We start from the raw sequence: 25,794 nt of genomic DNA, 5'->3' as shown, positions 1-25,794 counted from the left end.
CTGTACCCGCTGTGCCTGTGCAGTAGCGGGGCTGCCCCAGGCACCCTCTGCCTGAGGATGGACACTGCTCCTGATGCCGAGGTGGCTGTTTACTGCTGCTGCAGGGCCAAACCGAGGAAAGCAGGACACCGGCACACTGGGACGGAGAGGAGAAAAGCAGAGGGAGGCAGTTTCAGGTCTATGATCTGCCACAAAGCCTTATTGGGCCTGTGCCACTCTGACAGAGAAATGGCTGCTCCCCAAAACGCCCCAGCCAGGCCCAAGCCTCCCTCCCTGGGGTGTAGCGTGGCCTGAGGTGTCCCAAGGCTCCCGAGTGAGCACCTGCCACCCCGGGAAACCACGGTGAAAACATAAAATAGCCTCCAGCTTGGGAAGCGTAACCCTGAGACCCAGCAGTGTGAGGGAGGGGACGGGCACCTCAGCGGCTGAGGCCCGGCACCATGGAGGGCAGGGGCACGCACCCTGACAGGAAAGTGGGCACGGGGCACCCCAGCCGGGGCAGAGGTGGAGGGGAAGGGGGCACTCTCTTGTTTGCCCCACAGTGAGGGGCTTTCTCTGGGGTTAGAGGCACTGGCGGGACCCCTCGGAGGAGAAATGGACAGCAAATCCGCCCGCCCGCTTTGTTTACGGGCCCCGCCCGCGCCGCTTTTGTCGCTCCGGTGGCCTCCCGCCCGCCCGCGCGGAGTCCCGCCCCCGCCGGTTCAATGGGCGGAAGTGGGCCCAGGTGAAGCCGTTCCGCCCGCCATCTTAGTGACGGGCGAGATGACGTTGCCCGTATGTTCGGCGCCATCTTTGAGGCTGGCAACGGGAAGGCGATGGCCTGGGCGACGACCTGAGCGGCGGCCGCGACGGATTGAGGCGACGCGGCGGCGGCCCCGGCCCCGGCGGCCCCCTGGGGTTCGGTAAAGTCCCTGCTCGCCGGTAACTAGAGCCGCTCGTAAACCGCAGGGGCGGGGGAATGGCCTCTGGCCAGGCCTAGGTCTCCTCCGCTCCCCTCAGGGGAAGCAGGCGGTGTCCCCCGCGCCCGGCGGGGCGGGCGGCCCAGGCCGCGTCCCCGAGCGCTCCTCAGCGGGGTGTCCGCAGCCACTGGGACGGGCGGGGGGAGGCCGCTGGGGCGGTGCGGGCCCTCCGGGGCCGGCGGGGAGGGTGAGGTGTTCTCCCCGGCCTCGGCGCCCCGGGACGTTAGAGAGGGGGAGCTGTTTCCCCGCAGCCCGAGGTAGGCCCAAGGTCCCCTCTGCCCCGGTTGCAGGGCCGCAGCCCCGGGCGCAGCTCTCTGGTTCCCCACCCCTGCCCTTCCCTTGGCCATTAGCCCCTCCCTGCCCCCCCGCCCCCCCCGTTGCCCCCGTTGCTGGGGCAACGTTGTCCTGGGGCAGGCTCAGGAGAGCTTCGGTTGGGCCGGCTGAAGATCCCAGCGCAGGAGCCTTATGACTAGCGGTTATTTTCGTTTAAAACCTTGTGCCTTCCTTGTGTAGCAATGCGTATAAGAGTCATGCTGTAATGTAGTCGTCTGACAAACTGCTCCTCCGTTCCCCCAAGGAGCTGCCTTCAGGATCTGACTAACTCTGGGTGCACCCGGTTGTCATCTTAATTTCTCCTTTAGGTTGTTTAAAACAACACAATTGGGTGACGTTTGTTTTTGTTTCTTAAGAATTGGATCTAGGAGGTTTCTGTTTTCTCACATTGATGTTTATAATGAAAGTGCAAAAGTGGTTTTTACTGTTGCAGCCTACAGATTGTTCCCAGAACTGGTGCTTTGGGGTGCACACTGCTCTCAGAGATTGAGCTCTGGGCCATACTTTCAAAATAGAACACTGTTATTTGATTGTAGAAAAGGAACTCTCCTGGGGATAGGGGATTTGAAATGATATCAGAACCACTACAGTGGCACGTGGTTGAATTGGACACACACTAAACTGATCAGGCTGAACAGATAGGCTGAATTTGTTGCTGGATGGCCAGATGTTTCAGGAGGAAAGCTAGTCTAGAGAAAACTTCCTCTTACTGTCAGTTCTCATCTAAAATGGCACCCTTCCAAATGGCTGCTTCCAGGGGAAATCGACTCTTTGAGATTTAATAACACATTTCAGTGAGGAAGATGAATCGTCATAGTAAATTGCTGCCAGGCCCCGGCGCTGATTTCAGAAATAGAAAAAGAATGAGTGTCTCTTTTATTTAAGTATTCCTGTCTTACCCAGGAATAGATATAGCAGCTTTAGCAGTCCCCTTAGTTTGGAATTGATTCACAGTGCCCATTTGGACACTGAGGAGGAAAAGCTGGTGGACAGAGAGAAAGATAGAGGAGATCCACTGACTAAAAATATAGGAAAGAAGGGGTTATGCGTTAAGGGAAAGCCACTACATTAAAAATTGGTGCTATCTAAAAATTTGTTAAGGATTTGGGACCTGCAGGTACTGCTACACCTGCGTGTGCCGCAGTCATGCCTGTTGCCACTGAGCAAGGTGGAGAGAGCTTCTTTATTGAACACTATGTTAAAGCACGTGCTGTTGCCTGGATGAAGAGCAAAGGCTTCCATTGTGTGGAACTTCAGATCGATGGTTTACCTCGTGTGCCGTATCCAGCATGTGTTTTTAAAAAAAAAAAAAAATCTGTGGCAGGCCAAGTACTCATCTGGGGACACTGACTCTTTGGTGACATCTCCAAGCAGAGCATTGTGTACGCTGGGCCATGGCTAACAGCTGGGTGTCACAGCTGTAAGCGCTGTAGGGAGGGTGAACATGCCTGTAACCTGTCTGTGTCAGCCGTCTTCCCCGACAGCAGTTTGAGCACGGGGAGTTTGACGTATGTTCCCAGCTCTCATGTCAGCAGTGATGGTGTGGCAGAGCCGGCGGGCTGGTTTTTCAGCTGGAAGAGGAGGAGTCGACTGCAAATGTGCCTCGGTAAACAACAGCTGTCAAAGAGATTTGCCATAGATGTGGGTCGTACTGGTGCAACTGTTGCAGCTGCAGCAACAGTAGATCCTGGAGCATCTGGAGAAGACGGAGTTTTCTTCATGAAAGCGGTACTATCAAAAGCCTCTTGATGCCAGAAATTAGGACATACATCTGTTGCCTGGAACTTCTCAGTTGACCCTCAGTGTACCTGGCACACTCCTTGCAATGTGTAAAAAGTGTGTCGGGCAGGGCAGGGACTCGCCTTGGCACTTCCGTGTTGCAGCAACGCTTGCAGACCACACACCCTGCGTGCTGGGCCAGGGCCTAAATATGATGGTGCTGTTGGTAACGTGAAGCTCGGGAAGCACTTCTGGACTTTTCTACTGTTTCACGTGATTTTTTTCCCCATGAAGGTGATGTATTGAGCTGTTTCTTTTCAACAGGTAGGCTTAGAGCCAGTTGTAGTTTAACATCTCCAGACTTGGGTGTTCCTGTTCCATCTTTGCCTACTGAGCAGGTGCTTGGTCAGAGAAAGGACATAAATCTTAACCATGGGACTCAGACTCTCAACTACATACTGCTGTGAAGAAACTCTTGATATGAGAATGCATTTAAATAACAGATAAACAGAGCTATTGTAAAATTGATTACTGAAGACACTTCTTTTTCAATGCCATATTAGAAGTTCATACAGATTGTGGCACTAGACAGTCAGTTTCCATCTATAATGTGACTGTACAGCATTGTAAAAGAAAAATTCTCCATAGAAAACGGGCACCTCCCTTTGGCTGGCTTTGCTAAAACTTCTGCAAGTAGGAAGTGTCTTACAACAGCCAAGTTACCAAATTGATGTGTGGCTTTCCTTTAATCCCCTCACCCCTGGCTTTCCAGCTTCCTACAACACCGTGACGCTGTTTGCCCAGTGCTAGGAGCCAGCAGCTGGTGTTTTATGTATGTTTTAAAATAAGTGATTCAGGACTTTGAGCACAGGAACCCTGAGAACAGAATAGCAATTGCTTAAGAGATTTGCTTAGGCATTCTGCTGAGGCCCATCAAATTCTTCAGGAGCTCCAGCATTCCAACCATCTTCCACAGGATCACTTGAAGCAGGAAATAGCTGCTCAGTGAACCTCTCTCTGCCTTTTATATGTTAAAGTGACTTTAAAACGGCAATTCTCCTGGGAGGGAGAATGGGGCTGTTCTCAGCGCATTCCAGTGGTTCCACAGCATGTGGAAAGACTTTCCAGTCAGAGGTGTCACTGTTGCTCTTGGACTGGTAGATAGGTGAAATATCTTAGGCTTGAAACTGATTTTCTGTGGAGGGGTACACTCAGATCTGAACACTTTGTCTTGGCCACTTTACAAGATCTCTACTTTAAAGGTTGCTTTGAAGAATTGCTTCTCCTGTGTCTTGATGTGTCAAGATAAAAGATCTGTACTGAAGCAGTGTCTGATCTGATGAGTGCTTCAGTTCACAGTTATTCTTTGACAGTTACAGAAACACCAGGCCCATCAGCCCTTTCAGGAACAAATTGATTTGCCTGTCATCTGAAGGAAGAATGTCCTAATTCAAGTGGCACATCTTCAAATAGAGTTGCTCCAGCTGGCAAGGGGCAGCTCTGCCTCATGGCTGTGGTAACTCATGGCTCTGGCTCTCAGGGGTCACGACGAAAGGTGACCCCGACTCAATGGCAGAGGAAGCTGAGATGATCATCTGCTTTAACCTTTGCCTTCTTGGCTGGCAAGTTTGCAGTCTTTGCTCTGAGAGGGTCTTGAGTGCTGTAACCCCCGGTCTCAGAACATGCCCCCAGTCCATGTTTAGACAGTATTTAACAGCTAGAGTTGGCTAAAATGTAAAGAGGAGAAATTCTGACTATTCTGCTTCAGGTTTGGACAACTTAGCTTTAGGTTTTCATATGGAGAATGGGATGTGTTATGGGATGGAGAATGGGACATAACAACCCGTGTTATGTCATAGTGCTTCAGGTGACATAATAGAAAACCCCACGCACGCACCATGTACACACCACACACACACCACACTTCCAGCCCGAGGAGTGCGGTAGCCAGCAGCTGTTTTGCAGCTGGGGTAATGCTGACTGCTTGAAATGGGGGGTTAGAACATGGAGTTTCCCCCTTGTCATCTGACCTAATAAGCAGAGGTGTTAGGCATCTTTAATATTTTTGTAAGAAATTAAAGGCACTTGCATTAAAAGCAAGCTGGAGAGTTAGGCCAGGGGATAGGACTGTTTCTTCAGTACCAAGAAAGACAAGCTTGTAAAACAAACTCTTTCTTTCTTTGTACTGTTTGTTTTCCCTGAGTGCACCAGAGTTACTCATTTTTATTCAGACTTTCAGGGGTTAGTTCGGTTGGTTTCTGTTTAGTGCTGAAATTGCCGCGTTAACTGGTACCAGTTTAAAAAAAAAAAGTTTTTGAGTTAACCTTTTTTAAAATGAAAGGACTTTTATGGAGTTTTTTTTCAGGAGTGGGGAGGGGGGAATGTTGTTTTTGTTGTTGTTGATTTTGTTTTAAAGTTTTGCTTTTTTTCCCCATTCCTTAAACAAGATCCATTCAAATTCTGAACAGCTCTTGAAGTCTGCTCAGGAATATGGAAGGCAACAAGCAAAACGCTGAGCTGCTTGGGCATTCAAAAGAGCCAAACCTGAGGGGATTAGGGGATTCCTTTTTTTTCCCCCCATAGTGGTAGATATAGTAATGTTGCATTGTACAGGTGTCTTACACTTCCTAGGGAAAACAATGCCTTCTAGACTGTGAATTCCTTCTGATTTGTATTTGAATGCCTCTGCCCAGCAAAGCAGTGGTCCTTAATTGCCATCTATTTAAGTCTTGGCTTGTGCAAACTGAAGAAATGGTGCTTGAAATTTAATTTGACTAACAATGGTATTGGTAACGCATTTGGAAAAATGTTTGTTGTCAAACTTCTACCTGAAGGAGCACCAGTAGTTTTTAGAAGTAGCTGCATAGGAATCTGGACACTGAGGCTGGTTTTGAAGGTGCTAAAGGTCAAAAGTGAATAATCCCTTCGATACTGAAGGAGGGAAGAAAACCTTGCGCTTAACTGCTGTTTTTATTCCCTTTGTCAAGCAGTCAAAAACCAATAACTAATATGAGAACCCAACTTTTCCTCTCTTTATTTTAGATTTGGGAAAATTCCCTGCCAAAAAAATATATCCCGGAAAATTCACTAGTGTTTGTGTGAGTAAAAGGTTCCAACCTTTTATTATTAATTTGTAACAACTATTTCATTCAGTTTTGCCCAAAAGAGTCAGAAATACTTTGCACAGAAATGGGCAGCATTTTAATAAAGGGGTCAGAATCACTTTAATTTGAACTTTATCTGGTCTGGTTGCAGGTTTTATGGCATTTAGTATCCTTAAAAAAATAAGAATCAAAGTATGTGACTTCACAAGGAAAAAAACCAAACCTGCTTGTGGCTAAATAAAATCAGTTTCAGCTCTGGTGGCACCAAAAAATCATCAGCTGTTGAATTGGACCTAAGCCATCTTTTTCAAACCTTCCGTGATCCTGCAGCAATGGATAATAATGGATATATGGATTAGGGAACAGCATCTGATGGCAAACTTGTAGTATTTGCTCTGATGGAAAAAGAAAGCAAATTATTTCCTAAAATCAAAAGTAGTTCCAAATTCTTGGTATCGTGCAGCCATGCCACGCTTGCAAAGGGAGCACTTCCCTGCCTCTGAGGCTTGCTGTGTCCGTGATCTGCTGTCTTCCTGCTAATTGATTGCAACTCTACGTGTCTGATCAGGGCGAAAAGTTGTTCTCAGTACAGATATCATACAACATATACTGTGCACACTTGTGTGTATAGATATGTTTATACCGTATGCATGTAAATATGTATTCATATTCAAATCACAGGCATATTCATCAAAATATGTAGATCCTTCATTTTTCCCAGTTCCCTCAAAATGAGAGACTTTTTATGCAGTCTTGTGTGGCAAATAGCCAAAAATTGTAATTTTTACTGTCACTCTTGCTGACTTTATTATCACTCACTCTTGGTGTGTGTATAAACACATATGTGTATGTATGTACATATTTGTGCATTTATACACACAAGTATGTTTTTACTGTACAGGTAATAAAGATGGGGGAAGGTTTTTGTGTTTTCTTAATAGGTGAAGAAATCTTGAAGACCAGAAATTGCAACTTACTGAATTTTAAATTAAAAAAAAAGATAAAATTGGCCGGCTGTGGAAGATGGATCCTCATTTTTGCAGCCACTTTGAATCACAAGTTCATCTTTAAATGCGCTGGGTCTTTTTTTTGGTTTTTTTTTTTTTTGAAGAGCTAACTAACCCTGGCTGTCTCCAGTCTGACAGTATTCAAATGGACTTTCTTCCTCCATTAGTTGTAAGATGTTTAAAAGTACATCTTATGTTTGAATTGTGGATGAAAGGTTCCAAAAAAGCACATCCTATGTTTGAATTGTGGATGAGAGGTTCCCTTGGCAATGTGAGGAGGAAAATTCTTTCTACCCCTTTATTATTAATTCACGGATTCAGTGTTGGTTCGGCCTACAGGAGAAGTTGACTGGAAGTCTTTGAAGATCAGTATCTTTGCTGGAGTTGTCCAGGTATGTGAACTTGAAGATCCATGGTGATTGGAAAATAATGTTTAATATGTCAGTTGTATTTTATAGAAATTATTAGTACCACAGTTAATCATTGACTGGCAACTCAAATGTATGACCAGTTTTTTAGGAAGTGGCTATTCTGTTGGGCTTACAGGCACACACCGTAGTTTTTTCTGTACTCCAAGTTGTATAACTATTACTAGGGGGACAGAAGGGAGCGCTTACTGACAAAACCTGTGCAGTTTTACAGACGTTTGACTTGGTATTGGGATAGTTCTTGTGACCAGCTGATTTCAAGACATTGCCCCCCTCAAGAGACTAATTTGATTAACAGAAAGCAGCTGTAAAAATGCTTATTACTTAATTATTTTTTACTTATTGATACCTTTCTTTAGGGTTACTTTTAAAAAGAAGATTTCACTGATCAAGCCAGTAGAAGACTTTCAGGAAGATTTCACTGATCAAGGCAGTAGAAGACTTTGAGGAAGATTTCACTGATCAAGGCAGTAGAAGACTTTCAGTCCAAGAAAGAGCGAAGCCAGCTCTTGCCAAGACTGGAAGAAGTCGCTATTGAGCGAACCCTTAGAACCTGAGCTTGTTCTAAGAATTCGTCCATTATGTCTAACCAAGGAGATGACTGCTACTTCTATTTCTATTCCACATGTAACAAGGTACGTTTGGGTTTCTTTTGCTTTGGGGTTTGTTTTTTTCCATTTTAGCTTTTAAGAGAGGGAGGAGACATACAGATTTCTGTTAACTTGATAAGCAGTTAGATTCTGCTTCCAGTTCTAAGAGCATGGACATTTTTTTAGGCTGCACTGTTTTATTTTCCTTTTTGTTGATTTCCTTTTGGTTACAGGGAGACAGCTGTTCTTTCCGCCACTGCGAAGCTGCTCTGGGAAATGAAACAGTCTGCAAGCTGTGGCAGGAGGGTCGCTGTTTCAGGAATGTCTGCCGATTCAGACACATGGAAATCAACGTGAGTGTTGCCTAAAGATGTGTTCTCAAACTAATTCACTGAAAGCATTTTTCATTGCTGTAGGTGGACTGAATGTGCTTTTACATGATAGATCTACTTGCTTTAAAATGGTACTGGTTTCTGTTACTGGGAGAGGAATGGGAGGAAGTTGGAGGAAGAAAAATCAATGTCTTGGGTATATCTCAGCAAGACATTTTTGTATTAGATGCTGACATTATTTTCTTAAGAGGCAAAAGCAAGCACATTGATCAGAGTGCTTAAATGTGCTGGAGCAGGGTGGTAGTAAACAGCCTGCACTGGGCTCCTGAGGGCTGGGCTTGGTAATGGCCTATCGTGTCTCTCCGATCCTGGATTTCTTCAGATAACGTTGTTCTGACCTCTTGGGGTAGTGCAGGGTGGGGAGAGAAAAGATGGGAAGGAACTAAGGCTCTGAGAGATAACTTCAGATAGATTGAACCTAGGCAATTTAAGACGTTTTTCCTTCTGAATAATCCCAGTATTTTGCATATTGTATTAGTTTAACCCACCCTGAATTGATGTGTGGGAGTGCCTGTCTTCTCAAAGTGAGTGATAAGAAAGCTGGATAATACAGAGTTGTTACAGCTTACGCAAACTTTGTGTACATGCCCTGAAACACTTTTAGTGATAAATTGACCTTTGGAATGACGTTTCAGCACTGCACTGCAATAGTCCTGTCTCTGTCATGATGTGAAACTATGTCTCTGCAAATCCACGGTGACTGTTACCAGGAGCTTTTATTTCTTTCTGTCTTCAGAAGAAACGTAGCGAGATTCCTTGCTACTGGGAGAAGCAGCCAGTAGGCTGTCAAAAATCCAACTGTGCTTTTCATCACACTAAAGGACGTTACATTGACGGACTCTTCTTCCCGCCAAGCAAAAGTGAGTTTCTTGGGTCCTTTTTCTTTAATATTAAATAATTAATTTTAGTATTACTTCTGAGTGGACAATACCGTAGAAGACATCAGGTAACTGTTCATTTATGAGTGCAGGGAGAACTCTGCAGTCGTAAACTCAGCTAAACAGAGTGTAATTCTGGTATTTATTTTTTTCTTTCTTGCTCACCTTCTCTGTGCATGGTATGATTTTTTTTGTCTTTCAGGTTGCTTTCCTCTCATTTAATCCTTTTTGGGTGGTAGGGTGGTAAAGTTTGTGTGTGAAGGGAAGCCGTTTTTTGTAATATAACCAAGGGTGGAGAATAGGAAACTCTAAATTCAGTAGCCAGGTGGGTTATCTACCACATTTACTCAGTGAGTGCAACATTGGGGTCAAAGTTTTAAATAGCCGAATTACAGATCACAGAATCACAGAATCAGTCAGGTGGGAAGAGACCTCTGGGATCATCGAGTCCAACCATTGCCCTAATGATCCTCCTTTTCCTGTAGCTTCACTTCCAAGTCCACCTGTGTCTGCAGAAGACAATGTGAAAAAGGCTCAAATGTCACTGCAGCAAAACAAACTTTCTGTCCAGTCAAATCCCTCTCCGCAACTGAGGGGGGTGATGAAAGTGGAAAACTCTGAAAATGTCCCAAGTCCTACACATCCTCCAGTTGTAATCAATGCAGCAGATGATGACGAAGATGACGATGGTGAGCATTTTTTACTTCTTGGAGGGATTTCTACTATGACTGTATAAAATCACACAATACCTGAATTGTGTAGTGATTATGAATATGAAACATGGACTGAAATGTCATTGTGTGAGCCACGTAAACATGAAAAAATCTTGTCTAATCCCTGCTGTTTATTTTTGCCTTTCAGACCTGCTTTCTGAAGAAGGAGATGAAATTGAAACACTTTTCCAGCAACCAGCTACAGAAGCCCCAAATGGATTGCGGAAAACTTCCACTAGGAAATCCAATGCTAATACAAAGCAAGGTATTGTAACAGCTGTAGTAGGATGGATTGGAAGGAGAATTAGACATTAACTCAAAGGCAACGTATTCTAAAAATACGATGGAACATAGGGTAGCTGGGTGGAGTCAGTTATTTCCATGAGCTCATTCCTATCTAATACTGTCATATGTCCCTTGGGTCAGACAGGTAAACTTCTTGTTTACTTTTGTAGAACAAAATAGAGCCACAGAGTGGAGTTTAAATGCCTGCAAATGTGTCCTTTCACACATTGTGTAAAGCCATGTCTAATGATAGAGGAATCTAATATCATGTAGATGGATTAAAATGCTTAAAACTATAGGTTTTACCCTGAAGGGTGGGAGGAGGGGTGAAGAAAGGTGCCAATTGCTTACCAAAATACCATCCATTCTGTGGCTTTTTTTACTTGTGAGGAGTGTTGACAGGGTTTATTTGAAATACTTTGGAAAGGTTCTGAGCTGTAGGAAGTTTGAGGATCTGTGCTCTTCAGCAGGTGCCTTGAAGCCTCAGTTTCATTAACCCTTTTGTGTTTTCAGATGACAATTTAAATTTCAGAGTAAAAACACTTGAAGAAATCAAATCGAAGAAACTGAAGGAAAAAACAAAAAAACAAGGTGGCAAGTTAATATCCCTTGCTTTCCTATCCTTCTGCCTTCTGTTCACCTTCATCTTTTTTTTTTTTTCCTTCTTACAATACCTGGATAGCTGGCTCTGCGTGGGTGAATACAATTATTTGCAAAAGAAAGGAGATTTTTTTTTTTTGGCACTGTTGGGTTCAGACTGGGCAGTGATTGCAGCTGGGAGCTGCTTGTGGGACAGACTTGCGTGTTTAGCTGGGGGCCTTGAGTTACTTTGGCATGCAACGTGTTTTCTTAAACAGCTGGTGTTCTAGATTGGAATTCCAAGTGCAAATCAGAGGGAAACTGCCCATCTCTTTTATTTACATGCACTGGTCATTGTACATTTGACAGTAATGAATAACTAATGATTTTGGTCTTTGGGATAGTTCTTCTGTTTTGTTTGGCTGCGGTTTTTTTCCTAAATATCCTTGTTTTGCTTGCTCTGATCAGAAGATCCTTCAGTTTCTGTTCATCCGCTCCAATCTCGGACTTCTACTGTGCCAGAAAAAGAAAATGTACAGACATTAGTGAGAACTGTGACTCTGTCTCCAAAGCAAGGTAACAGTGAATACTACTGTTTCCATTTCATGGCTCCAAAACCAAAAGGTTGTGTAATAATTAAGATAATTCAGACATGTTAGTCTGCTGGTGCTGCCTTTTCTGATTAAAACCATGCTTTTACGCTGAAAGTCCCTGGTTGTATTGCAATAAAAGATCAAGAAGTGTTTTTTATCAGCCTGACATTAAGCCACAGTTAATCATATATTACCACCATCCTACAGACTCTCAAATGTGCTTAGTTTGACTTTCATGTGCCTGAAGTTGTGAGATTTGTGAATGAGCAAATGTGTTGATGGTGTGTGACAGAATTAGTGTTTGGGTTAAGTGCGGTAGCAGCAGAGAGATGCTAATGTGAAAACAAGTGTCTGTATGCAAATAAGGGCACAACTGAAAAATGGGAATAATGAAAGAGCAAACCTATAGAAGTAACCAATTTTTGAAGCATTGAGGAGGCTGACAGTGGCAGTTGTGGACAGTGGTGTGATACGAGTCTGTGTATCAATGATGGTGTTTAGATCTGCACAAATTCATTTTAAAGGCAGAAACCATGTAGAACTACTTCTACTTGTAGTTATTCGTTTATGTGGTTTGGCTACCAAAAGAGTGTCTTTTTTGGGGACATGGGCTAGAAGGACAATGCTTTTACTGGCTGCTGGTTTCTGTGCACTACAGAGATTATTCTTTGTTTCAGGGGAGGAGCCTGTGGCTCAACGCAATGTTGCAGAGAGACGGGGAAAACGGAAGAACTCCATGGGTAAGAGCTTTTTGTAAGCCGTTATTTGGGTGTCCTCATCTAGACATGAGTGTATTTAAGGGTATGTAATGGGGAGTAATGAAAGGGAAAACCTGTAGAAGATGGTATTATACAAGTGACCAATTTTTGACGCATTGAGGAGGCTGACAGTGGCAGTTGTGGACAGTGGTCTAATGCGAGTCTGTGTATCAGTGGTGGTGTTTAGATCTGCACAAATTCATTTTAAAGGCAAAACCCATGTAGAACTACTTCTTGTTGTAGTCGTTTGTTTATGTGGTTTGGCTGCCAAAAGAGTGTCTTTTTTGGGGACATGGGCTAGAAGGACAATGCTTTTACTGGCTGCTGGTTTCTGTGCACTACAGAGATTATTATGTGCTTTAGGGGAGAAGCCTGTGGTTCAAGGCAATGTTCCAGAGAAACGGGGAAAATGGAAGAATTCCATAGGTGAGAGCTTTTTGTAAGCCGTTATTTGGTGTCCTCATCTAAACATGAGTGTATTTAAGGGTATGTAATGGGGAGTAATAAAAGGGAAAACCTATAGAAGATGGTATTATACAAGTAACCAATTTTTGAAGCATTGAGGAGGCTGACAGTGGCAGTTGTGAACAGTGATGTGATACGAGTCTGTGTATCAATGGTGGTGTTTAGGTCTGCACAAATTCATTTTAAAGGCAAAACCCATGTAGAACTACTTCTACTTGCAGTCGTTTGTGTGGTTTGGCTACCAAAAGAGTGTCTTTTTTGGGGACATGGGCTAGAAGGACAATGCTTTTACTGGCTGCTGGTTTCTGTGCACTAAAGAGATTATTCTTTGTTTCAGGGGAGGAGTCTGAGATTGAACTGAATGTTGAAGAGACACTGCGAGAACTGAGAGCCTCCGTAGGTAAGAGCTTTTTGTAAGCCGTTATTTGGGTGTCCTCATCTAAACATGAGTGTATTTAAGGGTATTTTTTTGTATGCGGGAGGAAGATTTTGGCGGAGATCTGTATTGACTGCAGAAATAGTGAATTTTGTTAGCAACTGAGAGGCAAATAGAAGAAAATGGACCTGGAAGAATTGAAGTTTGTGGCTGACTGGTCTAATATCCTCCTCCAGAGAAATGTTCTTAAAAGTATTTCTTGTTTTCTCTTTTTCTGAAGCTAATAATAGTGGCCTTCCACTAAGGCACGACCTTGCTGAAAGGCTGGGGAAGAAGATAGAGAGCCTGGAGAATGCTGACGAAGCACCAAAGAGAGGTACAGCTACTAAACAGACATCTGGATTTGATGCACACATTTTCTAATGAGGTTTTCTCTTTGTACTTTCCTCTAATGGTTCTTTTTGTGTGTTGGTTGAGGGCTCAAGGTAACTTTGAATCCCAGTGAAGTGATCTCCTGTCTCATTTCATAATGTGAACACAAAATTGAGATTTATGCAGTCTCCCTAACTTTTTCTGTTGTGTCTTGTAGTTCAAGTCCCCAAGTCTCTGAAGGAGAGGCTAGGATTGCCCTCTGAACAGACCAGAACAGGGACAGGTAATAAGTGGATATTAAATATGCCTTCCCTTTTTTTTGTTTCCATGAACTTCCATACAGCCCTAAAAGTTAATTTAAAAAAACCTGCCTGATTCCTCTTGCTCAAGGGCTGAAGCTGTCCTGATGGCCGCTGTTAGGTATCTGGCTCTAGGTGTGTGTGTGTTTTCCACTTGTGCCTCATCAAGGTTTCATGTTCCTGCTGTGAACCATCAGAAGTTGCCACATGCTTCCCCACAAGTAGATCAGAACCACTGCCAGGAGCAGGAGTTTGAGAGGCTAATGGAGAGACACAGTCTGAGAAAGTAACAAAATAAAAATAGACTAATGTGTTTTGTCACAGCTCTCTGGATAGCACTGGTCTTCAAATACAAGTGGCTTAAAGGAGGAGGAGAATGTTATGCAGAATGATACTGTGCCAAGATACATTCTTGGGAACACTCAAATCTAGTTTTCTTTAGTACTGTGACAAATTTTGGAGACTTTAAATATTGTTGGACTCTCTTTAAATGTCGATGCTTCTCTCTTTTTTTGATGACAGAGAAGGCTGCTAAGCCAACAGGAGAGATCCATGTGAAAACACTGGAGGAAATTCGTCTTGAGAGAGCTAATAAGAGACGAGCAGAGGCTCAAGCAAAATCCAAGACTGAAGGATGTTGTAAAACAGAAGATCCCAGCTTGGGGGCAAAACCTTCCCGTGCAGGTCTCATCATAACTATCTCGGGAGCCCTGCCTGAAAAAAAGCACAAGCGACTTGAAGAAGAGAAGCAAACACCAGAAGTGTTTCCTACCAAGACAAAAGCTAAGACTGAGCCCAAGAAGCAGAGCATAATTGCTCCAGCTAAGCTGGGCAAAGTGCAGCCAGCAGAACCGGCTGGTAAAGCCAAGCCAGCAGGAGAAGTGCATGTTAAAACCTTGGAAGAAATCAAGCAGGAGAAAGCTCTGCGAATGCAGCAGAGTGAAAAAAATGTGCCAATTCCACCAGCTGAACCTGCCCAAAGAGGGAAGAAGTTTACATGGCTTACAAGGCTAATAGGTAATAAGATGATTTGGTACCTGCCCTGGTGAAGTGCTTCCCCTGTCAAGCAAATTCAGTTTGCTCAGGATTTGCTTTGCTTTTTCCTTCTGTGTATGCTAGAGGATAAAAGAGTTCAAGGCTACAAAGTGAAAAGGCAAGATAGTGCCAGAATACGCAACCGTATTATTTTCCATTAATTACATGAACGTTTTCTGTATTTCCCACTGGAAAATTCATTCATTGAGGAGCTTTGTAGTGTAGTTTCTCTACTCTGTTTTTTGTGCCATCTGTGGTATGGGATCTTCCCTGTGCTGACTCCAAGTTTACCTTCCTCTTTGGCATATGTGTTGTTTAACTTAGTTACTGATGTATGTGTGTGTGTGAGGTATCAGCTTCTTAATGTGAGGGCCGGTTTTTGTCAAAAGTGACAGAGCATTAAAGATCTCGTTAAGATTATGTAAGCCATGTAAAAAGAGATAGTGTGCTTGAGGGAAAGAGCTCGAATGCTGCTTTGATTGCTTGCTGTAGCCTTTCCCTGTGTCCCATCATTAGGCATGAGGAAATAAACACACCAAGGAAACGGAAGTAACCAGGTTTATTTCTGCTGTTGACAAAATGATTTTTTTTTTTACTTGTTTTAAAGCACCTGAAAGAGAAGAAAAGACAGTGGGATTGAGCAAGGCTTCTCCCAAAGCTGTCTCTGCACCTGCGGAGGTGAGTCCTTTGTGCAGAGATACATGTATTCATACAATTTCTGTAAACTTTGTCACGTTTTGTTGGTAACTGGCTGCATGCTCCCTGCTTGAGTGGGTTCCTACCTTTCCACGTTTGGTGAGCACTGCAGTGAAGTCTGAGTCCTGTCACTTTTAATAGCATTCCCAGACAACATTGTCATCCTCACACTTTGAATTAATCTAATTAACCTAAGGAACCCTGTTGGCATGAGATAAAATTTGCGAGGTTAATATAGAGGGAATGTTTTTGTTCTTGGTGACTGTATATGTCAGACTTGAAGGATATCTTAAAATCCTGAGGTCAGTATTTGAATAGAAAAGGCTAGAGCTTTGCGCTAGAGGAGATCAGTCTGTCAGTGAATGCTGTATTGGGGAGCGTGTATGACTTTCTGTTGCTTAAAAAGAATATAATAGGTTACAGCTAGAGTCCTCTGCTCTAATGAAGAAGCTTGCTGTGTTTGGAATTGCAGGCTTTTGAAACAGTATTTCCATAGCAAAGCAAGGATCTTGTACAGGCAACATTTTATGGTGAAAATGTCAGATCTGAATGACATTAACATGCTCTGTTCCGCATGGAGCCATTTCGGAGGGAGTGCCACTCAGATTTTTTTAGTACAATCTCCATAGTTTTTTGTCCTATTAATTCTCTTGTTTGTTTCTACCCCTCTTATCAGAGTGCAACTAATTCTAAAGTTGAAGTGAAGAGCCTTGAAGAGAAAATGAGGGAGAAGCAGCAACTGAAACAACAAGAAGGGATGCTTCAGAAAGAAGCAGCTGCTGTGCCATCTCCTGCTGAAAAAACAATCAAGGATAAAACTCCAGCATCAGGGAGCCCTGAATCCACTGTGGTTTCAGGGTCAGCTTATCAACTTGGGAGGAGGATAATGGTGAAACCTCCAGTTGGGGTTGAAAGCCCTGGAAAGGATGCTGCTGTATCACCAGGGAAACGGGCAGCTCATCTTCTGGAACAGAAAGCTAAAAGTAAGTGTTGACTGTATGTTAGAGAGTTACTTTAGGTCATGTTTTGAAAGAAAGGCCGAAGATGACAAGTTTCACGTTGTAACTCTGGCTGCTTTTTGTAACTTCTTTGCTCCTTTTTATGGCTTGTTGGTAAACAGTTTACTGTGTGGAAAATGCTGCTGAGAATCTGGGAAATGGCAGTGTAATTGTGCTGGCTAAATACATTTAACTAGAAGGATTATGGGATTGTTAAGAGAACCTGTTTGGTTTGGTTTTTTTTCCTGAGGCAGAGCAAGGCTGTATCAGTTCTCTCTTCCTTTTACTCTAGCCCAATCTAAGGTGTGCCTGAAGCTTTCAGATGGGAAAGCCATCACCCCCATGAAGCAGACACGGAAGCGTAAGGCAGCTGAGAGTCATCCCTCGGCTGTGGCGGCTGTGAAACCATTGAAAACCAGTGGTGGTGATACGATGGAGCCTCCAGCTAAAAAAGCAGCTGTGGTAAGTACATGGCTGAGGCAGTAGTGGGTGCCTAGTAAAATCTATGCCCAAGTTTTACCCTCCTCTTGAAGAAAAGACGGAAAACTGAAATGTTCTACAGGTTTCTGTTCCTTTTTAAATCCAGAAATGGTCTATAGGATGGTTGTTGTGCCTTTCTGCTTTTTATTAGATGGGTGGCAGTATTTACATAATTCTCTGCTATGGTTTCTCTGTGGTGGGAAGGATTTTGTCCATTAATGCTGGGTTCTTAAAAAAGACACAGGTCATTAGTCAACTTCAAGTGAATACTAAATTTTCTTCAGGAGCACCCTGGTTCTGTATTTTGGTTAAGGCTCAGCAGTGGAGGAAGAATTTGCTAACAAGTCTTTTACCTGGGTATCATAAAAACTGTCTTGCTTCTTCCTAGACCTTTGTTCCTGATTTGGGAGAGGACAGCCTGGTCCCCGTACCTGAGAAAGAAACACCCCAAACCAGGTAACAACCACAAGTCGTTCTTTTTCTTGATCAGTGTGTCTTGCACGTGAAACATAAGCTTTTTTTCATGTGGGAAAATTAGAGTTTTGAGATAACTAATGCCAAAATCCAACAAAGGAACAGTTAATCTGAAATCATTTCCTAGCAGCTAGCAGGAATGCTTATTTAGATTCTTTTCTTAAAATGCTGGAAGTTGGTACAGCTTTCAAGTGGCTTCTTGAGATTTCTGAATGCCTGCAGAGGTTGACTTCTTAACCTTTTTACAGTCAAATTAGTAAAGGTGGCAAAGTGTCTCTGGCTACAAAGACTGAACCTTCTTTGCCAGACCTCAGACGCTCTGTCTTCACGGATAAATCCTCAAACTGAAAGATGTACCTGCTGATACATTGGACTCTAAAAGTAGCCCCAGGTTAATCGAATAACAATCCCTGTGTAAGGTTGAGGTGTAGGAGGAATTAACTACAGTTTTAAGAGCTGGTTTGCAGAAAAGTCTCTCTGGTTAAGCAATATCATGCACTGATCTGCTCTCTTTCTTGTTCTTCCAAGCCCTGAAGTGCACATTGGAAGCCAGGCAGAGGCTGGGAACACACCCTTATCTGTAGAAGAAGATGACTTTGAGAAGCTTATTTGGGAAATCTCAGGAGGCAAACTGGAAGCAGAAATTGATCTGGACCCAGGGACGAATGAAGATGACCTCCTTCTGGAACTCTCTGAAATGATTGACAGCTGAACTGCATAGTCTTATGGTTTAAAAAAAAAAAATAATTAAAACTGTCTCTGTTGTTGGATACCTGGAGGTGATCCTTTTTCTAGCCGAGGCTTTGCAATGAGTCTTAAAGCACAGCTGAACTGGTAGAAGTTGGCGGTGTCTGCACTCAGTTGTCCTCAGTTTCCCTGCTGGTCAGAGTCAAGGTCCTGTGCATCCATTCTGTACATAGTGGTGGCTGCCTTCCACATGAAGAGGACAAAGCACTTGTTTATTTTGGGACAGAGAGATGCCCATCTGCAAACTGTGGTGGTCGTGAACTCATGTACTGCTTCAGTGATGCTCTGAAGGCTTAAACTGAAAGCTTCTTCCTTCCTCCCCCTTTGGCGAAACTCAACGTTCGGCGCATTTCACCGCTTTGGTATTCTGGTTTCTTGGACAGTTGATATCTAAAGCCTGGAGTTACTATGTCAACTCTTGAGTTTTATTTATGTACGCTGTTATTTTGTCTTTCATCTTCTAGGGTAACTTAATGAAAATGTCGCGGTGGGAGGGAGCAGAACAATTACTTCAGTATTTTGGACCAAACGTGCTGCCAAGGGTGGTGAGTGGGGTCAGTCCATCCAGCCTTACTTTGAGTTGTCAGGGATGATACAGTAAGATGTGAAAAGCAGCAGCTCTACAGTAGGGCTAAACTACCCCTCTCCTGTTTGGCTGTAGCGTACCAAAGCTTGGGGGGTTGGTGCTTTTTGCTGATGGGAGTAGGACTCGGGGGTGGGTGGTCAGGATTCCTCTCGTAGTCTGCGGTAAATTGGTAAACGAAGAATTGGTTTAAGTGCCTCGTGGTTCCAAGAATCGTTCCCCCGCGCTGCTGGCTCATCTTCTGCTGGGAACTCATGATCATCTGCTGCTCGGACTTGCGATCAAACACCGTTGGCTCTGTCTGACCTCCCGACGCCTCCTTGGCACCAGCCCACGGGGGAGCCTGTGCCCAGGCCGGCCATCATGGAACCTGCAGGAGCAACCCCTGCCCCGGGGATCCTCCCTTTGCTCTCCCGTGCACCCCTGCCCCACCGCTGAGGCTCGAGCTCCGTGTCGAAGTACGCGCTGGAAGTACACTGCTCTGCCTCGGTGAATTTGTGACCCTGCAGAAAAGCCGAGACTGGGGTGTATTGTGTACCCTGCCACCAGTGATTGTTTTCCCTAGCAGATGTATTTTTGAATTATTTTCTTAAATTTTTTAAGAACTTTAGTCTCTTCCTGCTATGATTTGTGAAGCTGTAGGGGCCCTCAGGCATTTGCTGCTGGCAGAGAGAAAATTGGTTGAGTTGATTGTAAATACTTTCTCTGTGGAAGGAAACACTTGTGTGCTTTGATGATCCACTGTGATGTCTTAGTTCCTAGAGGACGGGTTTGAAACCAAAATTTAGAAAACTGCTGTTTGGGCTCCAGAAGGGTCACCCAGCCCCGTCATCCTGCTGAAGGACTTTCTCCCGGTGCCATTTCTGCCAGCGACAGGAGCGATAGTGGGAGAGAGGAAGAGCTTCCCCCCTGCTGCTTCCCTCCTCGGGTCATCAGCCTTGGCCCCCCCAGCCCAGGCGCTGTCTGTGCAGGCGGGATGTGGTGTACGCCGTGGTTTCTGTAAATATTTTATTCCATTTTATATTTGTATTTTATTTAAGGTATTAAACATAGTCTGGCCTCTGCCGCCATCACCTGTAGTTGAACTGTTCCCTATGACAGCAGTTAAGAGTGTTTTTAAATAAACCTGGCACAGGAGCGGTGTGGGTGCCTGGTGTGTCTGGGGGGGGGGGGAACGGGGGGTCCCGGGGGTTCCCCCCGCTCAACCCCTCTCCTCGCCCCCCGCCACCTCCCGCTCGCCCCTGCCTGCGCGGAGCAGTAGAGCGGGTCCTCCCAGCCTCCTAGAGCGGCCGGGTCCGCCAGCATCCCACAGCTCCTTGCGCGCTCCCGCCGTGCTTAGCGGCTTCCGGCGGCGGGGGTGGCGGGAGCGCGTGCCGGGCGGCGGCAGCAGCAGCAGCAGCAGCCATGGCGTACCGCGGGCAGGGCCAGAAGGTGCAGAAGGTGATGGTGCAGCCCATCGTATCCTTCCTGCGGCGGCGGGGGGCCGCGGCGGCCGCGTCTCGGAGCCGCGGGGCGGGGGGGGCGGGGTCTGGCGGGGGTGGGGGGGGCAGGCGGGGAGGAGCTGCGTTGGGCCGTGAGGCGCCGAAGGGCCCCGCGGGCCGTACCGCCCAGGAGTTGTTGCCGTGCTGCGTCCTTAACGCTCCGCTCCAGAACCTCATCTTCCGCTACCTGCAGAACGTGAGTACCGCGGCCGGGCGGGGGGGGTTGCTGCCGCAGCTTCGCCCTCGGTGTGGGAAGAATGGCCCGGGGCTTCTTGCGCGGGGGCGTGTGACCCGTGTGGGACCGGGCGCCGCGCCGGGTTGGTGTTTCCGAGTTCATAAGTCGTGTTTTGAAGCCGGTTTCTGTTGAAATGAAGAACTCGCTGGTGTTCAGATACGTGAGGGGTTCAGCGTTTCCTTCTCGTGTTAAGGAGTTGCCTTTGTAACAGGCATTTGATCTTGCAGCCCGGTGTGCGGGGATGTTTTCTGTGATATTTTTAAAATCTACGCTGTTACGTGTTCATCAGTGAACGCATATTTACAAAATAGTATAACACCTTAAAAATATCTGAGGACATAACGGAAACCAAGCGTGAGCGTTACTCCTGAGTGCTGCAGAGCTATAGTGGCTGTTGGTAGCGAGGATCACTTAGTGCATAGGAGAGAACAAAAGTGCTTGGAGTGTTTATGTTCCTGGTTTGCTCCCCTCCTCCTCTGTCATTCTGCAGAGGTCCAGGATCCAGGTGTGGCTCTATGAGCAGGTGAACATGCGGATAGAAGGCTGCATCATTGTGAGTATCAGGATGTGCCTTTGTTATTCTTTTGATTGTTTTTTATTTTTCAGATTCATAAAACTATTTCTTCCTCTCAAGAAAAACTAGTGGGGGGCAGAATACTTCATGCCTCTCCAATGGATAGTTTTAATTGTCCAGCCCACATCAGCACAGCTAATGAGAGTTTGTATCGTTGTTGCTGAAGTTCAGACGGGGGGTGACTGAGCTCACTGACTGCTTTTGTGGTGATTTTTAGGGCTTTGATGAATACATGAACTTGGTGCTGGATGACGCAGAGGAGATTCACTCCAAAACGAAATCAAGGAAACAGTTGGGTATGTCAGTGTGTCTGTGTAACCTGAGTGATGCCTGAAACCTGTTTGTGTGAACCTTCCACATAGCAACATTTTAACATCCAAAACACGTGATGAGTGTTGAGTTTGATGTACAGTGAGCAGACACTGGCTGGGTCTCGGTTCCTGCTGTTTCTCGAGCTGGTGGTTTTGGTGAACGTGCAGGAGAATCTGCCTCTGCCTGAGACCAGTTTTTGTCTTTCAAATGTGTAACAACATATAAGCTGCACTGCGCTTTCTCTGCCTGTTTGGGCTCTCGGTGGGGACAGAGTGCTGTTCAAACACTGAGCTGGAACGGAGGTTGTGTCTGTTACGTTGTAGTGTGAGTTGTGAGTGTGGGCCCTGCACGGCCACGCTGGCAGTGCTGCGATGCGGCCGGCTGGGCAGGGGCTCTGTGTCACTGATCAAAACCTGGTCGGTCTTTGTGTCGGCATCTTCTTGCGAGCACCTTTGCCGTTGTGAAATGTTTTGTGAAAATGTGAGGTTGTCACCAGGGCCTGGGATCTCTCTAATCCCCCCTTTCCTTTCTCTGTGTTGCAGGTCGGATCATGTTAAAAGGGGACAATATCACTCTTCTACAAAGTGTTTCTAACTAGGATTTGTTATTCTTCACGTAGAACAATGGCTACGGTGCTTCAGAGTGGATAAAGTGCTAGTGGGAGCAGGACCAGCTAGTAGATGGGAAGTTATGTGTAACTGGGGTCGCATGCAGAGTTGAAAACTGCGTGTTCCTTTGTGCAAGTCCTTTTTTTCTTTTGTAGTTTGAAACAGTGCACAATGTATTTCTCAAATAAACGTTTTTCACATTAACCGTAAGCGTAAATCTGCTTGCTTTCAGTCGTGTGCCCTCCTGTGAGTAGAGAAGGGGGAGAAATGTATTCAAAGTGATTTTCACTGTGGGTCTGTGCCGTCTCCAATAAATATCTGTGTGTTCTGGGATGTTACATCTGCGTGAGGTGGACAAGGTGGGCTCGTTCAGGACACCGGAGCGACGTGCGGTCCTTGAGCTTGCGTGGTGCTCGTGAGGGACTTGGGGCTGTGCTACAGTAATCCAGCATTTACAGACTTTACTGGTAGGCATGCTTGTGAAATAACTTGTCTTCAGGTCAGAGAAGCAGAGAGGGCAGTTGGTTTGGATTAAACCTCTGTAATTTCTCGCTTCTTTGGGCAGAGTCTCCAGATTAAACCGTGGTGCTATCAAATGGGTTGGGATGTCAGGTGTATCAGTTGGATTTTTGTCATGTTGGTTTATTATTATTACCTGTTTGAGGATATGGCTGCTCTGTTGAAGTTTCCACAAGAAGCCGAGTTGCTTATTGCATCCACAAAAGATAAGTTCCCTCGTTTACTCGGGACTGTCAGTCCCTTCTGCTGCTTTTGTGATGTAAAGAAAGAGGGAAAAAAAGGAAGGTTTTGGCTGTAACTCAAGAGACTGAGATTACCTGGTTGGAGAGAAATTAATCTTGATGCACAGGCTGCAGTAGGACTCATTTAATAAGCTTTCAGTATTTCAAAACATAAACTTTTTGCTAATAGTGAGCATGTGTTAGAGGTTATTCAGTGGGATCTGTTCCATCACATTACTTGGCTCCAGTTTATCCAGGGCCACTGAAACAAAACTGGCTCGGAGCCTACAAGGGTCTGTCCTCCTTCCGCTTTGCACGTGGCTGGCAAGCGGCTGCTGTTTGAGAAGACTTGGACATTAGGAGAAATAGCTTGTTCTTATCAGCAGTGCTGCTGCCAGCTCCAAATTGTGCACTTCAAGACACCGTAATGCCTCCTAAAGCTCCTCTGCTCTTTGGTCTGATCAAATTAGTGTGAGTGAACGTCAATATTGGAGTAGGTTGATGATGGGAGGAAGGAAGTCCAGGCTAATCAGCTCTGAAGCATCTCATGATAAGGTACCAAAACAGGCAGTAATTATGTGGGGGGGGGAGTTGCAGAAGAAAAGGAGACATGAAAACTGCAGAAAGCCTGCAGGAGAGTCCAGGCGTGTGTGGATGTCCAGGAGGAAACACAGCCCCATTGTTTGAGGAGCGCCTGGCAATGGAGCCTTGTGGTCCAAGAACAGAGCTTCTAGGCATTACCAGCACATAGATGGGGCATAAAAACAATTCTGGCTTTGCCAAACTGCCTTCCCAGGCAGCACTTGTCTGTCCTCATCAAAACCACAGCGCTGACTCATCTAAATGCTTGCTGATTTTTTTTTAACCCCGAATCCTTCCAGCTTCCTGAGCGTTCCCAAGCTGCAGGCAGCAAGAAGGTAACGTCTCACGAGCCGCTTGAACCGTGCGGTGCCAGAATGAGACTCAAACTGGTTGCAAAAGAGTGCGGTAGACAGAAGAGGGTGCTGCGGACTCGGCCAGCTCCTCCTGCCCCTCCAGCAAAGTGTCATAAGCCTCGGCAGGAACACAGAGTTCCCCAGCATTCAAACAGCTTTATTGGCTCCCAAACAACCTGGAAGAAAGCAAACTGGGCTGGCCGGTGCGAGGCTGCTCTCAAACGGTGCGGCGGCTGGACGGCGTGCCTGGATCTCCTGGGCACCGGCACCTTCCCTGGCTCGTCCTCACCCTGAGGTGTCCTGTTCCAGAAGGGGATGAGGAGTAGAAGGTTCTGGTTTGGGCTGAGCAAGAGGCAGTGAGGAGGAGCAAGGTAGAGTGAACGCTTACAGTTGGGCTCTGTGTTTAGAAACCCCCCATCGCTTGGCTTTCTGCTGCCGTGGAGCCTGTTTGCTTTTGCAAATTGTACTTTTCCATAACGTGCAAATTCCTTTCCCTCCAGCGCAGGGGGGATGTGCGGGGTGGGGGGCGTGTCAAGACTCCTTTTGAAGAAGATGCCTTGAGGTGGCATTATTAGGAGTGCCCCAGCGTGCTGGATTATTGCAGTGGGATGACTTGTTGTGGTGCAAATACCACGCTGCAGCGTTTGCCCATCTCTAGGAAACAAAGTGCCTGTGGCCGGGTTTGCCAGAGGAAGTTTTCTTACCCCTACCCAGCACTCAGATCTCTGTCACAACCAGAAATTGAGCTGGGGGTAGTTTTAGGTACCATCTCACCATACCCAAATGTCTGTTTTGTAGAAATAGAGCTCGTTTTTCCTTACAAAGCTAGCGATCAAGACCTGCTTCTGCACGGATGGTGGCACAGGTTGCGTAAGACAGAGCTCTACGGTGTGGCATTTCAGTTTGAGACACTGGGCTCATTGTGGCAGGCGGATGAGAGCCCACTCGGACCCAGGTGGGGCTCTGCAGTGTTTGATTCTTTTCTTTCTTAAAAGCGTCAGCACCTTTAACACCACTGGAAGGTACTTTCAGTAAATATTTGTCCCTTTTCTCTGCCTGTGGCTTTGGGGTTCTGGGAAAAAGGCTGCATTTCTTCCCTTTCGCACTTGGGAATTGCTTTCCCTGGCCCAGCCCAGTCCTTTTGCAGGATGAGATGCTTGTGAAAGAGCCCCCCGAGGAGGGAGGCAGAGTGGTCCTGCCTTTCCAGAGGGGAACAGTTTCTCTGTGGCTCTTTGGTAGGACGTAGTGATTTCTAGGACAATTTTATATATGCTTGAACCTAAACCTCTGAGCCAGGCAGCTGCCCGCGGGTTGGTGCCCTTCCCGGCTCCTGAAAGGTGGCATTGCATCGTGCTCAGGCTGCGTGGGATGCAGCGGGCTCCGTCCTCGGGCAGGACGTGGCTCTGTGTCGGCAGGAGCACCGCAAATGGGAGCAGACCCTTGCGTAGCCCGTGGCTGCTTGCTGAGCTTGGGCTACCGTCGGCATTTACTGTCTTTTCAGGCCTGTGACCTTCGGAGTGTCTGTGAAATAAGTGAACGGGGAGGTGGGATGTGTGTGAGCTGTACAAGGGGAAAATCACCTTTTCCTCCGTGGCGCTCTGCCACCGCCCTCGGTCCCCCCAGAGCTCCCTTCTCCCGAAGCCTCGCCACCTCGTGCTTCCGTGCACATTATCTGGGAACTTATTTCAAGTGCTGGTATGTTTTAGGGATTGTGTGCCTAAAAATAATAGTATCAAACAGACAACAGTGGAAGGTCAAGGACTCAATCGGCTTAGAAGCTGTCCCCTTAGGGCAGCATCTGAATATGGAAAACTTGTGTGGAGGGTAGAGGCAGGAGCTGGGGGAGAGCAGCCTTAAAGCGCTGCAATCCTGCCCTAAAGTCCCTGCCTCTTCTTGTTCCAGTCCCACATGGGGATGGAACCGTTTGGGATTGTTTTTTGCCGTCTTTCTCCCTGGGTAGTAAAACTGGTCCCCTCTTTGGCTGAAGAGGGGGTTGGTACCCAGCACAAGGATGCCGTGGGGAGAGGAGTTTGCTGGGCAGCCGTT

General features: G+C 46.0%; 2 protein-coding genes across 12 annotated transcripts; both read left to right on the top strand.

Moving 5' to 3' along the window:
- Positions 1-807: 807 nt before the first annotated feature.
- On the top strand, positions 808-19,942 carry ZC3H11A (zinc finger CCCH-type containing 11A). Of its 11 annotated transcripts, none has more exons than XM_068419067.1 (20): positions 808-921; positions 7,462-7,514; positions 7,910-8,185; positions 8,374-8,493; positions 9,269-9,392; positions 9,896-10,099; positions 10,272-10,388; positions 10,922-11,002; positions 11,456-11,563; positions 12,258-12,320; positions 12,702-12,764; positions 13,141-13,203; positions 13,460-13,555; positions 13,769-13,834; positions 14,373-14,867; positions 15,493-15,563; positions 16,258-16,564; positions 16,872-17,041; positions 17,448-17,515; positions 18,062-19,942. In XM_068419067.1, the coding sequence occupies exons 3-20, from the start codon at positions 8,132-8,134 to the stop codon at positions 18,243-18,245; spliced, it is 2,454 nt and encodes an 817-aa protein (XP_068275168.1). In that variant the 5' UTR covers positions 808-921; positions 7,462-7,514; positions 7,910-8,131; the 3' UTR covers positions 18,246-19,942. The 11 variants fall into 11 exon arrangements, 10 of the variants coding, with proteins under 10 accessions (XP_068275168.1, XP_068275163.1, XP_068275166.1 ...); XM_068419062.1 differs by having other exon boundaries at positions 6,054-7,514; XM_068419065.1 differs by having other exon boundaries at positions 814-902; positions 7,057-7,514.
- A 245-nt stretch (positions 19,943-20,187) lies between these two features.
- SNRPE (small nuclear ribonucleoprotein polypeptide E) lies at positions 20,188-22,290 on the top strand. Its single transcript, XM_068419072.1, has 5 exons — positions 20,188-20,321; positions 20,514-20,540; positions 21,070-21,132; positions 21,371-21,449; positions 22,008-22,290. The coding sequence occupies exons 1-5, from the start codon at positions 20,268-20,270 to the stop codon at positions 22,061-22,063; spliced, it is 279 nt and encodes a 92-aa protein (XP_068275173.1). The 5' UTR covers positions 20,188-20,267; the 3' UTR covers positions 22,064-22,290.
- The last annotated feature ends 3,504 nt before the right edge of the window (positions 22,291-25,794 follow it).

The sequence above is a fragment of the Nyctibius grandis genome, chromosome 27 (assembly GCF_013368605.1).
Source record: "Nyctibius grandis isolate bNycGra1 chromosome 27, bNycGra1.pri, whole genome shotgun sequence".
NCBI lineage: Eukaryota > Metazoa > Chordata > Aves > Nyctibiiformes > Nyctibiidae > Nyctibius > Nyctibius grandis.
The sequence above is the reverse complement of the archived record's forward strand: the minus strand, read 5'-3'. Positions and strand labels throughout refer to the sequence as shown.